Consider the following 22344-nt stretch of genomic DNA (forward strand, 5'->3'; position numbering starts at 1 on the left):
GTTGTGAATCTATGGAATTCCTTGCCCAGTGAAGCAGTTGAGGCTCCTTCATTAAATGTTTTTACGGTAAAGATAGATAGTTTTTTGAAGAATAAAGGGATTAAAGGTTATGGTGTCCGGGCCAGAAAGTGGAGCTGAGTCCAGAAAAGATCAGCCATGATCTCATTGAATGGCGGAGCAGGCTCGAGGGGCAAGATGGCCTACTCCTGCTCCTAGTTCTTATGTTCTTATGATATCCCACAATCATGAAAGCATTACAAACTTGGTGGCACAGAGTGGGTCAAACCGAGGTTGAAGTCAAAACCATTGTGCTTACAATGGAAATGTAGTATTTCAGTTATAATTAGCTTCTGAGAGGCAGAAAGAACAAAACATAATTTTGCACATTGCTTCAGGTAATCTTGGCTTGTAAAATACCACACATTTGGCAGTATTATCTTTGTTTCACAGAAACATATAGTACCTTGTAAATCCAACAGTTCCTTAAGTGCTTGTACCCACTGGTTACAGAGTAGATGATCGCTGCAGATAAAGGTCACTTCACTACACCCCCAATGGTGCCCTTTTGATCTCTGCACATAATATACTAAAGATAAAAAAGGAAATAATTATGAAGTAATTTGCAGCACTTTAATCGAAGTAGAAAAATTTTTTGTGCGCATGTACGTACTAATGCGGTTGGATAAGCACTGCAAAAGCGAGTCTATAGCAGATTTCATTTCATCTTATAAAATCTACAAACCTTACAGTAAAATCAAACCTTAGAAGAAACCTACATAAAGAAATATGAATTACTGTAAAACTTTGTTGATAGCATGTGAACATTTATAATATATTTTTTAATGTAATTGGAATGCTACAAAAATAATTCTCAGGGAAAACCTGGTGACTTCCAGGCAGTCTAAATCTGCTTGTATGCATCTATGGCATTGATTGCAACTTCAAATTATTCATCTGAGGAACCAAGTGAATGGCACATTTCCAAGAGAATTACCTCCATTCATCATCAAACACTTGCCAAGGTTTTTGGAAGGTTTTTAAAAAAAAACAAATCTAAACAATTCTTCAGTAACATTGCACGATTTTATTCTGGAATTGTGCCATTATTCCATTAAGTATATTATAAACTGAGATTTGAATTTCAGATCATTACCAAGCTAAGAATTCGTTACATTCCAGTTGCTTGGTTACAAACTGCACTGTGCGATTCAGAAACGTCCTTATGGTTTGTCCCCATGCTAGCAACAAAATGGAGGTTACTACCATTTGAAACAAAGAAGAAAGTATTTGTAATTCTTACTCGCACATGAGCTTACACGGTGATATGAAGAATGCATGGGTTTTCTTCAGAACTGGAGTCAATATGAATTGCCGCGCAATGTCAACATGCAATCACGTTAAACTAACACTAAAAGAGGATTTAGAGTTACGTTTTGGCAGCTTTCACAAAGTGTTATAAAAATGCTTAATAAAATATTGGTATTCTTCAAAGGCAATTTTAAACAAAACAAAAGGCCTTGAATAATTTTTAAAGAATTCATTAATGGGTCGTGGGCGTCGCTGGTTAGATCGGCATTTATTGCCCATCCCTAGTTTCCCATCAGAAGGAAGTAGTGAATTGCCTTCTTGAACCGCTACAGTCCTTGAGTAGGTCCACAGTAGGTGCACTGACTGTGCTGTTAGGGCGGGAGTTCTATATGTTGCCCTAGCGACAGTGCAGGAACACCAATATATTTCCAAGTCAGGGTGGTGAGTGACTTGGGAGGGAAACCTCCAGGTGGTGGGGTTCCCAGGTATCTGCTGTTCTTGTCCTTCTAGGTAGAAGTGGTCATGGGTTTGGAAGGTGCTGTCTAAGGAACTTTGGTGAGTTACTGCAGTGTATCTTGTAGGTGGTGCACACGGCTGCCATTGTTCGTTGGTGGTGGAGGGTTTGAATGTTTGTGGAAGGGGGAGGAATCAAGCGGGTTGTTTTGTCCTTGATGGTGTTGAGCTTCTTCAGTGTTGTTGGAGCTGCACTCATCCAGTCAAGTGGAAAGTATTCCATTACACTCCTGACTTGTGTTTTGTAGATGGTGGATAGGCTTTGGGGTCAGGACATGAGTTCCTCGACGTAGGATTCCTAGTCTGTGACCAGGCACAGCTCCAAAGACTTTGCCTCCAGATCCTGACAGTTTGCTTAATGCAGGTTTATTCAATAACCGCTATACATTCAGGAACATGCGTCGTAGTCCAGGTTAGATTTCCTCCCTTTAAAAGGTATTTATTCCATTTCCTGTACAGCTTATAGTACTCTTAGTGTTCTTTAAAAAAAACATTTCCATTACCCAAAACCATAAATTGATTTATTCTGACTTCAGAGCAATGCCTGGAAGTGTTTTACGTCACCGAGAAACACACAAAAGGGCTACTGAAAGTCTGGCTGAAACAAAACCAAGTGTTCTTAACTTGACGTAGAAACGTTAAGTTGCCCAATAGGTGAAGTACAATTTACACTGGTTAGAAGTGGTATCACATTTACAAGAGTTATTTTTAAAAACGGTGGAAGATAAATTTGGAACAAAGCACACTAGAGGTTTGAAGCCCTTGCCAAGTTCATAATCACCCCAATGCAACTGCAACCCAGTGCGACATTTAAACAGTTTGCAGCTTAGGTTATCTGAGGAATTTTGAAACTTGCTTTTTAATCTTTTTAGTGGAGAGACTATGGTCCCTCAGCTATGTCTCAAAATTAAAATTTAACCAGTATTCAATTGCTAGCTGAAGAATTCCAGGCATATAGCCAAGTTTATATACCTTGAGCTCTGCAGTCCATGGGCAAAGAGCAATGCAGAAGCCACCACATTACTCAAGCCTACTGACCCTGCATCAGTCAGAGGTTGCTGATATCCTAATATACATCACTACAAAAGTATGCATTTTGTTGTCAGTGCAAATGTATTTTAAAATATCCTATATTTGATTAAACAGCACCTGGCAAATTAAAGGCTGCAGAACACACAAAAGAGCAAGTCAACAGATTAACCTGCACAGCGTGCCTTCATACCCAAAACTGTTTATACAGCGAGCTTCCAAAAAATATCAATAACATTATGAATACCAGTTATGAACAACTGAAGTTGGAACTGGTCTCTTTGATGGAGCCAAAGGCAGTGGGAAAAAAAATCCATTAAGGTGTCTCCCCATTATTGGGCAACACGGTGGCAAAGTGGTTAGCACTGCTGTCTCACGGCGCCGAGGACCCGGGTTTGATCCCGGCCCGGTGTCACTGTCTATGGGAAGTTTGCACATTCTCTCAGTGTCTGCGTGGGTCTCACCCCCAAAACCCCAAACGATATGCAGGGTAGGTGGACTGGTCATGCTAAATTGCCCCTTGGGAAAAAAAATAATTGGGTTCTCTAAATAAAAAAAAATACGGCTTCTCCCCATTTGTCAAAGGAAATAAATATGAAGAATGACTTGACAAACTAGGGATTTTCATCCTCAATAATATGCTTCTAGACAGGAATCTGAGTGGCAGACAAGAAATTTAGTGGAACAGGAGAAGTAAAAATTAAGTATGTTGAGAAATGCCAGAGCAATAGGACAAGTGGGGGGTGGGGGCTTAAAAAGATGTTTACCAAAAAATGAATTGGCTACCTGGAAGGTAAATTGAAGTTAGCATATATTGTTTAACAGTCAGTTGATGTAATGAATGATGGAAACATTAGTTTTCTGACAATGTGATGAATGGCATTCCACACCCATAGCTATCATATCATCTTGGAGCCTAAATAGCAATTTCCACATTAGGAACTTTGTTAATCTAGGGAACAAAACAAGATTGGACATAAGGAGGCATGGGCAGGGTGATAAAGGAAATAAATCCCACACCAAAGCAGAATGCTAAACTATCAGGAGGTAGATAGTGCAACACATTTATTTGCGTTAATATAGTAGCATCTGCTCCGAGTCTTGTTTTGTACAATATTTACATAGGAGTACTAAAGAAAAATGCAACTGAAGGCCAATATTAAGCTAACATTTGCCAGATTTAATTTACAGAACAGAGTTCCTATCTATATAGGTGTCCATATACTTAAACTAACTGTAGATGACTATACAGCAGTGACATATAACTGAATGGTGTGTGAATGTTAACCTAACAAGTAGCAAGATAATTAACCATTATTCCCACGTACAAAAACAAGCTAGCTGCATGTAAGAATCCACAGAGATAAAGCTGAAAAAATAAAACAGAACTAAGTATGTGTAGTACCAATGCACCGTGCCACAAGTGATCACGTTGATAGAAACAGTCCATTGACAAAATTGATTTTAAAGAGGTCTCATGGCACTTCCAAACGGTCGCTGTACATAAGCATCAGCTGATGGCAGCTTGCTTAGGGGTGTGGCATACAACTAAGCCAGGAATGGCGAAAATTATATCTGCAAATAAAACTAACATACAAATGATAAAACTCACACTCTTCAAGCATTTAAAGTTAAGTAACGCAGCTCAACGTCCCAGATTACTTGGTGAATGAGAGTCATACAGAGCAGGAAACCACTTGATCGTCAGAATATGCTTACTAAGCTGATTTAAGCAATAGAGATGCCATAACTGACTTCAATAATCCGGAGTTCAGTAGAGCAGGAAATTAAAAAAATCAGCTCGTCTTGCTGATTGTTATCTGGCAGGAAAGATAACTGGTAAACTAAAAAAAATCCTTACAGAATTATGATCTACATAAATATAGCAGAATGAAATTTTAGTAAAAGTATTGGTTGAAATATGAACTGTACCTGTGAACGCATGTGATGTTAGCTCAGTGGAAAATGAGGGCATTTTCTGCCATCTTCCATTTTCTTTGCTAATTCCATCATCTTCAATTTCATGAACAGCAACAATCTCACAGATAGGTACAGAGCGGCTCCCTGCTTGAAAATAAAACAGATTTTATTTACGATTCATTTTATAGGCAACATCATTAGATAACTATTTATATTAATACATAGCTATTATTAAATAATACATTTTGTTCGAGGCCTGGGTCTAATACCTGCGCCGCAAAAAAATCAAAAGTAACAAGCAAAGTTATGGCAGGCTGTACGCTTTGTAAATTGCAAGTTGTACCTGGAGGTTAATTATTTAAACAACGTTTTGAATGAAATTATCTTTTAATGCAATGACTGCATGCTGCTTCTGCAGGATTTGAACTTCCTGGGTCCTATATACAACATGCATCTTAAAGTACTGGAAAATTAAAATACATTGTAACCTCTACAGTCGGAAATGCTTGAGACTATGTAATTTCTGATTTTTCAGGATTATAGAATAATGATAGAACGCCTAACCACAAATGCATAGATATAAATACTTACCTGAAACATTATGAAATTAGATCTCCAAATACTGTGCCTTCCACATTTCTGCTCCCAAAGTACTGGCCTAAAATGCTGATGGCGTCTGCTCAAAATGTCTTTGGATAACTGATATTTCTGGACAATAGATTTCCAGACTTCATTGTTACTAATATATTATACACTGTAACCAAAGTTAAGACTTATTAAGTTTTGCAATTTAAGTAATACTTTGACCATAACATCTTGGCTCAAAGTTAACCTCCAACTCAGAACCGTAGCAAACAGAAGAAATTAAATCTGGCCCAAAATTTGAGTGAAGAGACGTAGAAATTGTATTCATCTACCTTCTGGGATCTAGTTTAAAAATCCACCACTTAGTTCAGGAGTAAGCTTTTGTGACCTCCAGGCGTTGGAAAAATTCAAAAACACAAATCATTTCAGAGCATTACGCCACAGATAGCATTTGGCAGAATGTGACTCTCCCTGCCCTGCAATATAACCTTCTACAGACTTTTAGATCATTCTCAAAGCAATAATAATAACCATCACCTCGACTATCTAATCAGTGAATCTCACAGGAAAGGTAATTTAGCCGATTTTGGCGACTCTTTTGAAAGAGCTGTACAATTTATTTCCACAATCCAACTTTTTCCCCCTAACACTTCAAATTACTTATTTTTCAAGTGTTAAAAGTTCTATGGAATCTGCTCTGCGCGTGAAGAACCTTCGAATTTTGCAACTGATTATTTTGCTAACTATTTTACAATTTTAACTTTAACAACCCATGTGCCAAACTTTAACTTTATTTGCTTTATTAAAATTCCATTATTTTGTATGCCTCTGTGAGGTGATCCCTCAATTTTCTGCTTCTTGAACAATCCCAGGGTTTCTAATCTCTCCACATAAAACGCCCTTAAACCTGGAACATTCTAGTGAACCTCTTCTGCAACCTCTCCACGTCCTTGCCATCCTTCCTAATGCGTGATCCTCAACATTATACACAATAGTCCAGCTAATCAGAGATTCGGTTTAATATGTCCTCCTTGTTTTTATGTTCACAGCCCCTACTTACAAAGCCAAGAATTCCAAATGTTTTCTCAACCACTTATCATAGAGAGGAGTTTCAGTACCAGAGATGAAAGTGGATTACGCTAAGGGATTGGCAATGAGAATAAAAACAGAACACGCTGGACGGATGTAGAAAATCTGAAATAAATACAGGAGATGCTGGAAATACTGAATTACTCAGGAAGTCAGGCTCCACCTGAGGAGTGAGAAGCAGAATGGGCATAGGGTTGACGACACTGTGCATTTCTGCAAACTTGATTAGCCTGTTTGTAGGCTTTGCAATGACTGCCTATGAGGGAAAGCATGGTGGCTAGGAACAAGCCTGTGAATCTCCATTCAATTGCGTCTATATATTTGTTTTCTCGGCTATCAAATGACATCAGTCTACAGCGCTGGAACCTTGAAGTTGATGCAGCACTGTTCATTGATTCCTTTCTCGGTTACACAACATACCATTAAAAAGTTAAAAATAGATAACACTCAACAACATATACGACTGGGGTATTTCACAATATACAATAGCCAGGATAATTGAGCAAAAAATCTTAATAATCTATTGCCTGCAAACAAGTGTACGATATATGGCACTGCTATATTAAATGTCAATAGTGGAACACTGCATTAGCTTGCAAATTCAGGACATTGCATGAGATTCTTAACTGCAAATCATAAGATTAGTCAACAAAGGCACGAGAAAGGACAAATAGAATAGGTCTTCAAAATCAGGGTTACACACACACAGATTATTCCATCAAATATAGTACATGTTCCATTCTGATGTAAACATGATCTTCATTACATACAAGATTCTTAAGGGACTTCACAGGGTCGAGGGGTTGTTTTCACTGACTGGAGAATCTAGAGCACGGGGACAGAGTCTCAGGATAAGGGGGTCAATCATTTAGAACTGAGATAAGGAGAATCTTTTTCACTCAAAGGATCATGAATCTTTGGAATTTTATGCCTCAAAGTTGTGAACGCACCATTATTGATACATTTCAGGCGGAGATAGATAGATTGTTGGTCTCCAAAGGAATTAAGGGATATGGGGAGTGGGTGGGAAAAGGGGGAGTTGAAGCCCAAGATCAGTCATGATCCATATTGAATGGGAGTGTGTGCATGACAGGCCATATGGTCGACTCCTGCTCCTATCTCTTGTTTTCTAGGTGTACAGGAAGATATTTTGCACTTTAATTTATAGAATCAGTGAAATAGCCTGCAACATTCTTTGCTTGGCTTAGCATCTTGGTTAGGCAGGACGCTGGAATGGGCAGATAGAGTTTTAGGTGCGTCTCCACATTGCTGTCAGATCTATTAAAAAATATATATACTATTGATTAGGTCTAGCTAATTGTGTTCAGTAAACAATTTTGTGAAGTACTGGTTGTTATGTTAAGCACTGATATTTTATAAAAAGAGCTGACACACAGATACAAATACTCAACTAGACATTGGTAATTCCAAACCCCTCCACTTACTTGTTGCCTCAATGAGTTGCTTCTTTTGTGAACAATAGAGCATTTTTAAAACATGAATTTGGATGCAAGCACCATTTCAAGTCCTTGCTTTACTGAACAGTTGCCACTCAACTCTGGGGAAAATCACACAACAGATTGCAAACCTTGCTGAAAATGCATGAAAGGTTCATTGTGTGTGACATAATAGTGATTTTTCCTTGCCAAAGAAAAGACTGTTAGCAGCAACAATTTAAAACGAGATAGAGAGTGCATAATCAAATGAAATGCAAGAATATCAAAACAACTGTCACCATTTAATTAAGTAAAAAATAAGTAACTTATCATCCGATGATACAATTCAACCTTATGGAACAAAGCTTTTGTTAAAATTGTAGCTATATACCGTGGACAGAGTTGTCTTCAATTTTTCCAACCGTAATAATACTTGGAGCAGACAAGTGGATATACTGAGAAACTTTATTTTTCCTTCTCAAAACAAATATGGCCAATGCAAGTATTTGTATGCATGTATGGGCTCCCACTAATCACCACTTACATACTTGTACATGCTTGCTAATGCTGAAGTTAGAAAACTTCCTGCCTTTTCTTCCAGACAAACGAGTATCAGGGTCAAAGTCAAATAAAGTTCTGACCCAGTCCATCCAGATACTTCTGTCCAGTTGAAGATCAGAGAGGTATGAACTTGTTGTCCAGGTTCAATGGGATCTTTCAATAACTATATTTCTACCAATTTGAATCAATTTTCATCTTGGAACTTGTAGTTTAATTTTCTAATGTCTATTCAAAACTTCTGCTGGAATGCACTGAACTGCATTATTTTGCAGAAAATATTTCAACATTTTTGGAACATATCGTTTGAATAAAGCTGCATTTGGTCATGCCGTCAGCACTTTTCAAAGTCTGCAAACAAGCTTGAAATGTGCATCTCAATCCAGACTGTACAATATCAACAAAGCCTCAAAAAGACTACAGGACAACATTTAATTTGATACCTTTATCTAATATTTAAATGGTATCCTATAGACAAGTACTGAGTTTCAAAGCTACTACGGTTAGTTCTCCATGATCACCAATTATAGACTCTGGGACTGAGTAAAAAGGTTCAAGTGGAAAAAGACGAACTAACTTTAAAGTTAGTTTTCAACTTCTAATTACCATTCAGCCTCTTCCTCCCCAAGACATAATACAGATTGATTGGTTATCAAAGATTTTCAAGAGTAAGGGCAAAAAGTGAGAACTGGTTGTGTCCCACCAAAAGTGAGTTTTACCCATCACGCAAGCGGAAAACATGCCAGAGAGAAACATGAATGAGAGATCAGTGCAGAGCGTCAGAATCCACAGGCAAATAAAATATGAACAAAAAAAAGGAGTTGACAAACCTAAAGGAAGCTCAAGAATATAGCCTTAATTATTATGCAACTGGGTTGCTCTGCATTCTTATTTAAAGAAAAGCTGTACTTTCTCCAAACTCTGTTCTCCTGCATGCAAACTGTCCAGTAATACAATAGCACAAGACAAGCTCACTGATATAAGAAAACCAAACAGACTGAGCAATCAATGATGCACTTACATTGAAGATATTATACAGTACCAACAGAAGCACACATGCAACATGACCTAAAGGCTTCAGGAGACAAAATTTTACAGGAACAAAATCACAAATTTCAAACCTGAGTAAGAGATTGTAATTAAAGAGTAACATTAAGATCTGACCAAAAGAGTGTTTTGATGCAGAATAAAAAGCTTCACATTGCCTTTCGCCACCCGGCTTATCTCAACTACTTCAGAAACTCTCATCCTAGTTTTTTTTAAAAATTGTTTTGTGATATGTAAGCATTTAATTATTTCAATAGTTGACAATTGCCATGCTTGCCTGGCCAGCCTCCCATTTTGCACCATTTGAAAACCAGCTCCTTCAAAACTGTAGCCTGTACTCTAACTTTCCCCAAATGCTCTATATAGCCTTCACTCGAGCTCACTGACCAACATGGAATCTCAATTTCTGAACAACATCTCAATTTTATTAGTCTCATCCTAGTTTTCAAATTTCACCATGACCTTGCTTTTCAGCCTCTTTCTCTGTAACCACATGTAATGTCGTAACCATCAGATATCTGCATTGCTGCAATTATAGCCTCTGGGCCACCTCAGACTTTTTTTCCTTTGCTATTGCTAGCCATGCCTTCAGCTTCAAGCTCCTGGAATTCACTCCGTAAATCACTCAACCTCTTGATTGCATTCTCCTCCTTTAGGACGATCTTCACAATCTACCTCCATGATCAAGTTATTGGTCACCTGTTGTGGCTTGGTATCAAATCTTGTTATATAATCGAAAGATGACATAGGTTAGGTAGATTTGCCATGGTCAATGTGCAGGGGTTATGGGGATAGGGCAGGGCAGATGGGGTGCTCATTTGGAGAGTTGATGCACTCGATGGGCCTCTTTCTGCACTGTTGGGATTCTATGTAACATTCCCTATTAAATGCTTTGGGATATCTTACTATGTGAAATGCACTATAGGCACAATATAAATTGAAGTTGCAAGATTATTTTCTGTTTATTCACAGAATATCCTGAACACACTGTCTTGGCTCATATCGATACTGCTAGGTGAGGTAACATGGAATGTTTATCTACCATTAAAACCACCTTCTGACCATCACTTAAATCTTATTCTTGTGAATTGTAGAACTGACTTCAGAACAGATTTAAAGCACTTTCCAAATTCTTGTAGTGCACATATGTAACTTGGAACGGACATATCTACACCCCAATAAGAAATACAGGATATATTTCATGGAATGTGCTTTTATGGTAAAATAACAAAAAAAATGTTTTACATTTCAGAAACGTATATAGATTTGGATTTATTTTACTAGTCTGGTTCTTCTAAACAATCACAACAGAACTGCTTTCTAAAATAAACTTGTTGCAGTGTATTTTTACACATCAACAATAACATGGCAACTCCAACACTGCAAAAACCAATACAATAACACAAATTCCATACAACATACAAGACCATTTTGCACGATGACAGATCAAACACACACCCGCACCCCCATTTCCATTCCTTCGCATGAGAAAAGCTCAAGCCGGCTATACAAAAGCAAAATCACATGTGAAATAATTAAACTAACATTTGGGAAATGGTGCCATTTGACTTTATAAGTTTTCAAAAATCTGACAGTTTTTAACAAAAAAATTGAAATGTCATAAAAGGTTATTCTTTAAATGCTAAAAAAGGTTCTTGCAAAGCTTTTCCCATGCCTATCAAAAAATCAATACTATGCTGTTTTATGGCCTATTCCATGCATGTTTTATAGAATGATACCTACAGTGTAGAAGGAAGCCATCTGGCCCATCAAGTCTGCACCGACCCTGCGAAAGAGCACCCACCCAGGCTCAATCCCCTGCCCTATTCCCGGAACCCCACCTAACCTTTTGGCACTAAGGGGCAATTTATCCCTGCTAATCCTGGCAGGTTAGATGTACCTAACCTGCACATCTTTGAACTGTGGGATGAAACCGGGGCACCGGGTGGAAATCTATGAGGACACAGGGAGGACATGCAGACTCCACACAGTCACCCAAGGTCTGCATAAGACCCAGGTTCCTGGCTATGAAGAAGCAGTGCTCACCACTGTGCCCTTCTTCTGGGACTAATCCAAATTGGGAGGGGGGGTAGGGAGGGCATAGCGGTGGTATTCTTCAGGGACTTTACCAAATGTGGTGGGGGGGGGGGGGGGGGGGGAGAATAGAGGTGGCACAGTTTTGCTGCCTCACAGCACCAGGGGCCTGGGTTCAATTTCAGTCTTGGGTGACTGTGTGTGTCGAGATTGCACGTGCTCCTGTGTCTTTGTTAGTTTCCTCCGGTTTCATCCCACAGTCCAAGTGTGTGCAGGTTAGGTGGATTAGTCATACTTAAAAACAAAAATTGCCCCTCAGTGTCCAAAGATGTGGTTATGTGAAGTTACGGGGATAGGATGAAGGAGTGGGCCGAGGTAGAGTGTTCTTTCAGAGGGTCAATGCAGACTCAATGGGTGAATGCCCTCCTTCTGAACCATATGGATTCCACCAGGACCTCTGGGGAACATCATACCTGAAGTAGTTTTTCTTCTCACCTTGGGGTAGACAGTGGCAGTGATATTGTGACTGAACTAGAGACTCGGGATAATGCTCTGGTGATTTCAGTTCAAACCCTGCCACAGAAGATGGTAAGAAGTCTTACAACACCAGGTTAAAGTCATTCACCTGAAGAAGGAGCCGTGCTCCGAAAGCTCGTGTTTGAAACAAACCTGTTGGACTTTAACCTGGTGTTGTAAGACTTCTTACTGTGCTCACCCCAGTCCAACGCCGGCATCTCCACATCACAGAAGATGGTGGCATTTGAGGGTACAGAAGAGGTTTACCTGGTTATTGCGTGGTCTGGAGGTTATTAGCTGTGAGGGCAGGTTGGATAAACTTGGATTGTTTCCACTGGAACGACAGTGGTTGAGGGGTGATCTAATAAAAGTTTACAAAATAATGAGTGGATAGTCAGAAGCTTTTTCACTAAGTGGATAAGTCAATTATTATGGGATATAGGTTTAAGGTGCAAGGGGGGGGGGAAGGAGATGTGCAATTTTTTTATACAGAGGGTGGTGAGTGCCTGGAACTCGCTGCCAGGGAAGGTGGAAGCAGTTACAAGAGCAACGTTTAATCGGCAGCTTGACAAATACATGAATAGGATGCAAATAGAGGGATATGGACCCAGGATGTGCAGACTGTTTTAGTTTAGACAGACACCATGGATGGCACAGGCTTGGAGCGCTAAAGTGCCTGTGCTGTTCTTTGCTCTGTCTGTAGGTGCACACTTCTTGCAGGAATCACTTAATAGTGGCCAAGAGTGGAAATCTGTTGCCTTGTAGGTCTGAATGATGATTTCTCAAACTGTTAATCTGAACGACTGTGGGTGTTCTTTGTATCATCTTTCAAATAAAACAACTCTTTACCAGTTCTCACTTCCTATTCACAAACACCAAACTTTACAAAATTAGAGAAATTCAGAATGACAAAGATTGGATTTCTGTTTTATTGCCCATCTGCTGTAAAGGCAGAACAACTTATTACCATTCTGATAATCAAATGAAGTCAAATTACATAAATTACTAGTTTCAGATGTAATTTTTTTTGCAATCTTCAAAATCAACTGGAGACCTTAAATGTTACTTTCATTGGCAAACAGGTGGCTAATAGCATTGAAACAGCTGTGAGTGTGAAATTACAAAGTACACGTATTCAAATCTTGACCTTTTGAGTAGTTTAGTGTTTTGCATAAGGCAACATATAATGTACAACCACCACCTTCTCAGGGGAATTCGGGTTGGACAAGTATTCATGTGATGGTTCACTGCACCTTTTAAGCAAGCATCGCCCTTTTCGGTGCTCACCGAGAAAGGTTTGGAATTGTAAATAGCTGCAAAGGAGGTACCATTTTAGGAATATATGAGATGATATAGCAAATAGAACAGAGAGAAACCCCGCAACGAGAGGATAGTTGGAAGGAGATCGACTCGAGGTCCAAGTCCGCTTGAGTGTGAAGTCCATTCAACTTTTCTTTGTGTCTTAACTCCGAATGGAGTGTCAATGCCCGAAGACGGTGCTGCCGCTGAAGCCTGCAGTCAGGCGGGTTCGGAACCCTCAGAATTGAGGGCATCGTCCGTTAAAATTTATGAATCCTTTTTTGTAATGTGGTTTTTCAAAAGAACGCACCCCCTCCCCTCCCCTCCCCTTCCCTCCCCCTCCCTTTCCCTCCTCCTCCCTTTCCCTCCTCCTCCCTTTCCCTCCTCCTCCTCCTCCTCTCACTCACTCACCCCGGCTCCCACTTAGTGACCGTCCATTTCACGGGAGGTGACAGAGGGGCTTGCTAAAAATAAATACCCCCCCCACCCCCAATACCTGACAGCTGCTTCTCTCTCTCTGGGTGAATGAGGAACAGGCACCGAGCGGCCGCACTTGACTCACCTCCTCCGCCTTTCCTTCGACACATCGGCTGCCAGGAGAAAACCGACTCGGTTAAGGTGACTTCGAACGGCTGGTTATTGACCAACAAGCGCGAGAAGAGCAGCGGTGGAGGCAGCTCCATGGCAAACCCGAAGCTGTCGTGTCGACGTTGAACTGGGGGGGGGGGGCAAGGTTAAGGGTACCGGTTCGGCTGTCAGGGCGCGATCATTTCCCCCCCCCCCCCCCCGCGGATCCAATCCTCCCGGTTGGTCTCCTCCGACTTGCTGAGCGGCTCTCTCGCCGTCCTGCCTTCGTCATCACGCAGCGGCGGGGCCGGCACTCAGCAAGGGGTGCGGGGCCATCGCTGTCATCAAAGGGGAGTGGCAAAATCTGTCAGCAAGGGGAGGGGCCATATCTGTCAGCAAGGGGGAGGGGCCAATCTGTCAGCAAGGGGGAGGGGCCATATCTGTCAGCAAGGGGGAGGGGCCAATCTGTCAGCAAGGGGGAGGGGCCAATCTGTCAGCAAGGGGGAGGGGCCAATCTGTCAGCAAGGGGTAGGGGCCAATCTGTCAGCAAGGGGGAGGGGCCAATCTGTCAGCAAGGGGGAGGAGCCAATGTCAGCAAGGGGGTGGGGCATTTCTGTCAACAAGGAGGGCGGGGCCGGCCCTCAGCAAGGTGGAGGGGCCAACTCTGTCGGCAAGGGGGAGGGGCCATATCTGTCAGCAAGGGGGGCGGGGCCGGCCCTCAGCAAGGTGGAGGGGCCAACTCTGTCGGCAAGGGGGAGGGGCCATATCTGTCAGCAAGGGGGGCGGGGTCGGCGCTGTCTGCAGGGCTGCAGCCAAGGCTTGCCTCGCATTTGCTTCACATTCAACTGACAGCTCACCTGAGGTTTATGTCGATCAGTCATATTTGACGTGAATGAGTGGCTAGAAATGTCATTTAGTCATTCTCAACAATGTTAACTTTTCTTTTATCATTTTGCAACCTATGTTGTTTATAGTAGATAAAAGCAAATTACTGCGGATGCTGGAATCTGAAACGAAAGAGAAAAGGCTGGAAAATCTCAGCAAGTCTTTTCTCGCCCTACAGATGCTGCCAGACGTGCTGAGATTTTCCAGCATTTTCTCTTTTGTCTTGTTTATAGTATTGTGGTAACGGGTGGCATGGTGGCACAATGCTTAGCACTGCTGCCTCAAGGCTGCTGTCTCACAGCACCTGGGGGCTGGTTTAGCTCACTGGGCTAAATCGCTGGCTTTTAAAGGAGACCAAGCAGGCCAGCAGCATGGTTCGATTCCCGTACCAGCCTCCCCGGACAGGCGCCGGAATGTGGCGACTAGGGGCTTTTCACAGTAACTTCATTGAAGCCCACTCGTGACAATAAGCGATTTTCGTTTCATTTCATTTCACCAGGTACCCAGGTTCAATTCTGAATGATAACTGTGTGAAGTTTGCACATTAAGGAGCTGGTTTAGCTCAGTGGGCTAGACAGCTGGTTTGTAATGCAGAACAAGGCCAAGCAGCGCGGGTTCCATTCCCGTACCAGCTTCTGTGTACCGTACAGGCATCGGAATGTGGTGACTATGGGCTTTTCACAGTACCTTCATTGCAGTGTTAATGTAAGCCTACTTGTGACAATAAAGGTTATTCATTCATTCTCGCACCTGCGTAAGTTTTCTCCGGATGCTCCGGTTTCCTCTCAAGGGACTAAGATGTGCAGGTTATTCGGATTGGCCATGCTAAACTGCCGTGTCCAAAGGTTAGGTCAGGTTATGGAGATCAGGCTGTGGATTGGGCCCGGATGGGGTGTTTCAGAGGGACGTTGCAGTCTTGATGTGCTCCTTCTTCACTGTCGTGATTCTATGTGATTATGGTTGGTTTCCCTCTCCATTGATTCGTTTGCATTGATGCCGTTAACCCTTGGCATCTCACCAGTAACTATTGAGGTATAACCCCTGACAGAGATCTGTTGGTTTGACCACAGGGGTTATCACAGCAGAAGCCTTTATCCTGCCTTTACTAACAGAGAACAGTGGCTGCATTTGAACAATAATGTGTGAGATGCTTTGGTTTATCTGAAAGGTAGGATGAGGAACTATAAATGCTAATAGTTCTTCTTGCCTAAGCCTTCTGGGGGAATCAAAATTGCCACTCGCTCTATATCCAGAGTGTTTATTCAGCAAACTCCTTATTGTTAATAACATCCTCACCTTGACAGAAACAGGATCAGGGGCGGATCTACTGTGAAAATAATGAAGCTTAAGCTTCAGGGCCCCTAATCCCGGAGGGGCCCCAGAAGCGACTTTAGTCCACATTGCTTAAAAATTTTGGGTCTACTGTATGAGAAGGGGTTTTTAAAAAATAATAATATTAATAATATAGTGTAATTTAATACAAAATAACAGTTAAAATAAAAATTAAAAGGTTATTAAAGTATCATGTAGGCCAGCCGTAAATGAAAAAACGTTCAAATTAAGGATGTTTCATTCTAAATATATTTAATATAAAATAATTATAAATAATTTAAAACACTATTAACATTTATGACAGAAATACAAACAGTAGATGACATGTTGTAACAAAAAAGGGGAGCCATTGAAAAGGCAATCACAATACTAACGTGAATTTTCAACGTGATAGCACTCGTGATAGCGATCTAGACAAGTATTTTTTCAATAAAGTGTTCATAAGGATCCAATATTTTCATTACCCCTACTCAAAAATAAATGTTATATTTAGAAAAGTAAGGTAAGTAATAAAGGTGAAATAGTGTTAGATTAGCCTAAGCCTATTATTTTAATGAAGAGGTGAACGGAAGGTAGGCTACGACCGCATAGCCTAGGCTAATACTATATTGCGTATTTATGAAAAAGTAATAAAAGGGTGAATTTGTGTTAAATTGCAGGTGTTTATTATGAAAAGTGTTCAAATAATGGTAAAATTGTGTTACATTACTTTAGCCTATGGGTTTTCATGGCCTAGTCTTGCCTAACTTAGTCTAGCCTAGCGTAGGCTAGCTTGAACATAGCCTAGTTTAGCCTATTTTGTTTATTTATTATAAATCTTTAAAAATGGCGCTTTATTTTCTGAGAAGGGGTTTTTAAAAAAACCCTTCTCAGAAAGTAGACCTACAATTTTTTCCTTTCAAAGCATGCGACAATAGTCGCACAACTCAAATGGATTAATTTTTTGTAGTATATATTTCAACAATCCCAAAGTTTGAGAGTCAGTAGCACAGATGTTGTGAAGGTGGAGTGTTGCGGTAAGTTGGCTGTTTGTGGAACAACCCCATTGAAGAAGATAACAGTGGTTACCCAGACCTCGTTGCTGGTTGCGAAGGGGCCCCCATAACAGTTCAGGCTTCAGGGCCCAAAAACGTAGGTCCGCCACTGAACATGGTCCCTGTAGCCACCTAAGATGGACACTGGGCTACCAAAATGGAGAACTGCTAAGGCTGCAGGGAGAAAACAGTCTTAGCCAGGACAAGCAGTTTGCAGAAGGCTAATTAACATTCTGCACGTATCGAAACCAGTTTATGGCCAGGTGCAAGATCTCAACCAAAGGTGTAAATGGCAACAACGCTTTGCATAGTAATGAGGCGATCAAGATCCAGGCCAGCACAATAGATACATTTAGATATGAATAGATACTTTTGAGAGAGGCCCAGACGAAACGGCACCATAAGTATCCATCACAGAGACCCATAGAGACCGCCCCACCCATCGAGAAGAAACCCTCAGATTGGGGGATTTGTAAGATATCGATTGGGAAATGACCCAATCGATACATGGCAGGTAAAGGCCCGCCCCGAAGAGGCACGGACTTTGGGGGACCTATAAAGGTAGACCCCGCACATGGTTCTGTCTGTTGACTCCGGCCCAGATCTGCTGTTGACTCCGGCCCAGATCTGCTGTTTTGCTCCGGCTCTGTTGCATCCTGACTCCGACCCCAGCCTCCAGATCCTGTCTTTCATCACCGGCCGTTGAGCACCAGCCATCGTTCAGTAAGTGCCAAAACGACGCTCGCTACGTGAACCCGGCATTGCTTATACTCTAGCCGACTATTAGTGAACAGAAGGTGCAGTCCAGAAAGGAACAAAGGCCTTGTCCCCTGACCTTGCTGGTTCCTACTTAGATAAGTATTTAGTCGTTTAATAGTAGAAATAAGTATTAGTCTTTAGCGTATGCATGCGTATTTATTATATTGGTTATAATAAATATTAATCGTTTGAACTTACTAATCGGTATACAGTTTTATTACTTTGACCTGACCTGGATATACTTGTGAGGTGTCTAAATACGGCACCTGGCGACTCAGAGCTGAAAATACATACACAGAGCTGTAGTAGTGTTAAGCACACGGCCTTTAAACGGAGGCGTGTTAATACACTCCAATAAACGCGTAATACACTCAAGTAAAACATGCAACATCCCTGAGTAGTGACTTGTTCCCATTTACAAATGCCTCCCAACTGCCTACATTTTCCACCACCTGTCTTGCTGTGATGATGACAAGACCCTCCTCTTCCCATTTTCTCAATTTCTTCCATCTTTCTCAATTCTCTTTGAAAATCGTCATTGTTAACTCCCACTCCTCCCATTTCCAGAACATAGAACATAGAACAATACAGCGCAGTACAGGCCCTTTGGCCCTCGATGTTGCACCGACATGGAAAAAATCTAAAGGCCATCTAACCTACACTATGCCCTTATCATCCATATGCTTATCCAATAAATTTTTTAATGCCCTCAATGTTGGCGAGTTCACTACTGTTGCAGGTAGGGCATTCCACGGCCTCACCACTCTTTGCGTAAAAAACCCACCTCTGACCTCTGTCCTATATCTATTACCCCTCAATTTAAGACTATGTCCCCTCGTGCTAGCCACCTCCATCCGCGGGAGAAGGCTCTCGCTGTCCACCCTATCTAACCCTCTGATCATTTTGTATGCCTCTATTAAGTCACCTCTTAACCTTCTTCTCTCTAACAAAAACAAACTCAAGTCCATCAGCCTTTCCTCATAAGATTTTCCCTCCATACCAGGCAACATCCTGGTAAATCTCCTCTGCACCCATTCCAAAGCTTCCACGTCCTTCCTATAATGCGGCGACCAGAACTGTACGCAATACTCCAAATGCGGCCGTACTAGAGTTTTATACAACTGCAACGTGACCTCATGGCTCCGGAACTCAATCCCTCTACCAATAAAGGCCAACACACCATAGGCCTTCTTCACACCCCTATCAACCTGGGTGGCAACGTTCAGGGATCTATGTACATGGACACTGAGATCCCTCTGCTCATCCACACTACCAAGAATTTTACCATTAGCCAAATATTCCGCATTCCTGTTATTCTTTCCAAAGTGAATCACCTCACACTTCTCCACATTAAACTCCATTTGCCACCTCTCAGCCCAGCTCTGCAGCTTATCTATGTCCCTCTGTAACCTGCAACATCCTTCCGCACTGTCTACAACTCCACCGACTTTAGTGTCGTCTGCAAATTTACTCACCCATCCTTCTGCGCCCTCCTCTAGGTCATTTATAAAAATGACAAACAGCAACGGCCCCAGAACAGATCCTTGTGGTACGCCACTCGTAACTGAACTCCATTCTGAACATTTCCCATCAACTACCACTCTCTGTCTTCTTTCAACTAGCCAATTTCTGATCCACATCTCTAAATCACCCTCAATCCCCAGCCTCCGTATTTTCTGCAATAGCCGACCGTGGGGAACCTTATCAAACGCTTTACTGAAATCCATATACACCACATCAACTGCTCTACCCTCGTCTACCTGTTCAGTCACCTTCTCAAAGAACTCGATAAGGTTTGTGAGGCATGACCTACCCTTCACAACACCATGCTGGCTGTCCCTAATCATATTATTCCTATCTAGGTGATTATAAATCGTATCTTTTATAATCCTCTCCAAGACTTTACCCACCACAGACGTTAGGCTCACCGGCCTATAGTTACCGGGGTTATCTCTACTCCCCTTCTTGAACAAAGGGACCACATTTGCTATCCTCCAGTCCTCTGGCACTATTCCTGTAGCCAATGATGACCTAAAAATCAAAGCCAAAGGCTCAGCAATCTCTTCCCTGGCTTCCGAGAGAATCCTAGGATAAATCCCATCCGGCCCCGGGGACTTATCTATTTTCACCTTGTCCAGAATTGCCAACACTTCTTCCCTACGCACCTCAATGCCATCTATTCTAATAGCCTGGGTCTCAGCATTCTCCTCCACAATATTATCTTTTTCTTGAGTGAATACTGACGAAAAGTATTCATTTAGTATCTCGCTTATCTCCTCAGCCTCAACACACAACTTCCCACCACTGTCCTTGACTGGCCCTACTCTTACCGTAGTCATTCTTTTATTCCTGACATACCTATAGAAAGCTTTTGGGTTTTCCTTGATCCTACCTGCCAAAGACTTCTCATGTCCCCTCCTTGCTCGTCTCAGCTCTCTCTTTAGATCCTTCCTCGCTTCCTTGTAACTATCAAGCGCCCCAACTGAAACTTCACGCCTCATCTTCACATAGGCCTCCTTCTTCCTCTTAACAAGAGATTCCACTTCTTTGGTAAACCACGGTTCCCTCGCTCGACCCCTTCCTCCCTGCCTGACTGGTACGTACTTATCAAGAACATGCAATAGCTGTTCCTTGAACAAGCTCCACATATCCAGTGTGCCCAACCCTTGCAGCCTACTTCTCCAACCAACACATCCTAAGTCATGTCTAATGGCATCATAATTTCCCTTCCCCCAACTATAACTCTTGCCCTGCGGGGTATACTTATCCCTTTCCATCACTAACGTAAAGGTCACCGAATTGTGGTCACTGTTTCCAAAGTGCTCACCTACCTCCAGATCTAACACCTGGCCTGGTTCATTACCCAAAACCAAATCCAATGTGGCCTCGCCTCTTGTTGGCCTGTCAACATATTGTGTCAGGAAACCCTCCTGCACACATTGTACAAAGAATGACCCATCTAATGTACTCGAACTATATCTTTTCCAGTCAATATTTGGAAAGTTAAAGTCTCCCATAACAACTACCCTGTTACTTTCGCTCTTTTCCAGAATCATCTTCGCCATCCTTTCCTCTACATCCCTAGAGCTATTAGGTGGCCTATAGAAAACTCCCAACAGGGTGACCTCTCCTTTCCTGTTTCTAACCTCAGCCCATACTACCTCAGAAGAAGAGTCCCCATCTAGCATCCTTTCCGCCACCGTAATACTGTCCTTGACTAGCAGCGCCACACCTCCCCCTCTTTTGCTCCCTTCTCTGAGCTTACTAAAACACCTAAACCCCGGAACCTGCAACAACCATTCCTGTCCCTGCTCTATCCATGTCTCTGAAATGGCCACAACATCGAAGTCCCAGGTACCAACCCATGCTGCCAGTTCCCCTACCTTATTTCGTATACTCCTGGCATTGAAGTAGACACACTTCAAACCACCTACCTGAACACTGGCACCCTCCTGCAAAGTCAAATCTGTGCTCCTGACCTCTATACTCTCAATCTTCCGTACCCCAAAACTACAATCCAGGTTCCCATCAAAACTACAATCCAGGTTCCCATGCCCCTGCTGAATTAGTTTAAACCCCCCCAAAGAGCACTAACAAATCTCCCCCGCAGGATATTGGTGCCCCTCAGGTTCAGATGTATCCTGTCTATAGAGGTTCCACCTTCCCCAGAAAGAGCCCCAGTTATCCAGAATTCTGAATCCCTCTCACCTGCACCATCCCTGTAGCCACGAGTTTGATTGCTCGCTCTCCCTATTCCTCAGCTCACTATCACGTGGCACGGGCAACAACCCAGAGATAACAACTCTGTTTGTTCTTGCTCTGAGCTTCCATCCTAGCTCCCTGAAGGCCTGCCTGACATCCTTGTCCCCTTTCCTACCTATGTCGTTAGTGCCAATGTGGACTACGACTTGGGGCTGCTCCCCCTCCCCCTTAAGGACCCGGAAAACACGATCCGAGACATCATGTACCCTTGCACCTGGGAGGCAACATACCAAACGTGAGTCTCTCTCGCTCCCACAAAATCTCCTATCTGTGCCCCTGACTATTGAGTCCCCAATTACTAATGTTCTACTCCTTTCCCCCCTTCCCTTCTGAGCAACAGGGACAGACTCCGTGCCAGAGGCCCGTACCCCATGGCTTACCCCTGGTAAGTCCCCCCCCCACAAGTATCCAAAACGGTATACTTGTTACTCAGGGGAACGACCGCAGGGGGTCCCTGCACTGACTGCTTCTTCCCAGTCCCTCTTACAGTTACCCATCTATCTCCAGTCTTTGGTGTAACTATTTCCCTGAAGCTCCTATCTATGACCCCCTCTGCCTCCCGAATGATCCGAAGTTCATCCAGCTCAAGCTCCAGGTCCCTAACACGGTTTTTGAGGAGCTGGAGTTGGGTGCACTTCCCACAGATGAAATCAGCAGGGACACTGACGGCG

At 42.3% G+C, this 22344-nt stretch overlaps 1 protein-coding gene across 2 annotated transcripts in view; it reads right to left on the bottom strand.

The window, feature by feature from the left end:
- cerk (ceramide kinase) overlaps positions 1-14177 on the bottom strand; it is a 74468-nt gene extending 60291 nt beyond the window's left edge. Inside the window, exons 1-3 of one of the 2 annotated variants that reach the window (XM_038811401.1) lie at positions 13897-14177; positions 4783-4917; positions 464-586 (exon numbers count right to left, since the gene is read on the bottom strand). In XM_038811401.1, the coding sequence (XP_038667329.1) occupies positions 464-586; positions 4783-4917; positions 13897-14017 (379 nt within the window). In that variant the 5' untranslated portion in view covers positions 14018-14177. The remainder of the gene's footprint in view (positions 1-463; positions 587-4782; positions 4918-13896) is intronic. The other variant, XM_038811402.1, reaches the window with a different exon arrangement.
- Positions 14178-22344: the final 8167 nt, after the last annotated feature.

The sequence above is a fragment of the Scyliorhinus canicula genome, chromosome 11, assembly GCF_902713615.1.
Source record: "Scyliorhinus canicula chromosome 11, sScyCan1.1, whole genome shotgun sequence".
Lineage (NCBI taxonomy): Eukaryota > Metazoa > Chordata > Chondrichthyes > Carcharhiniformes > Scyliorhinidae > Scyliorhinus > Scyliorhinus canicula.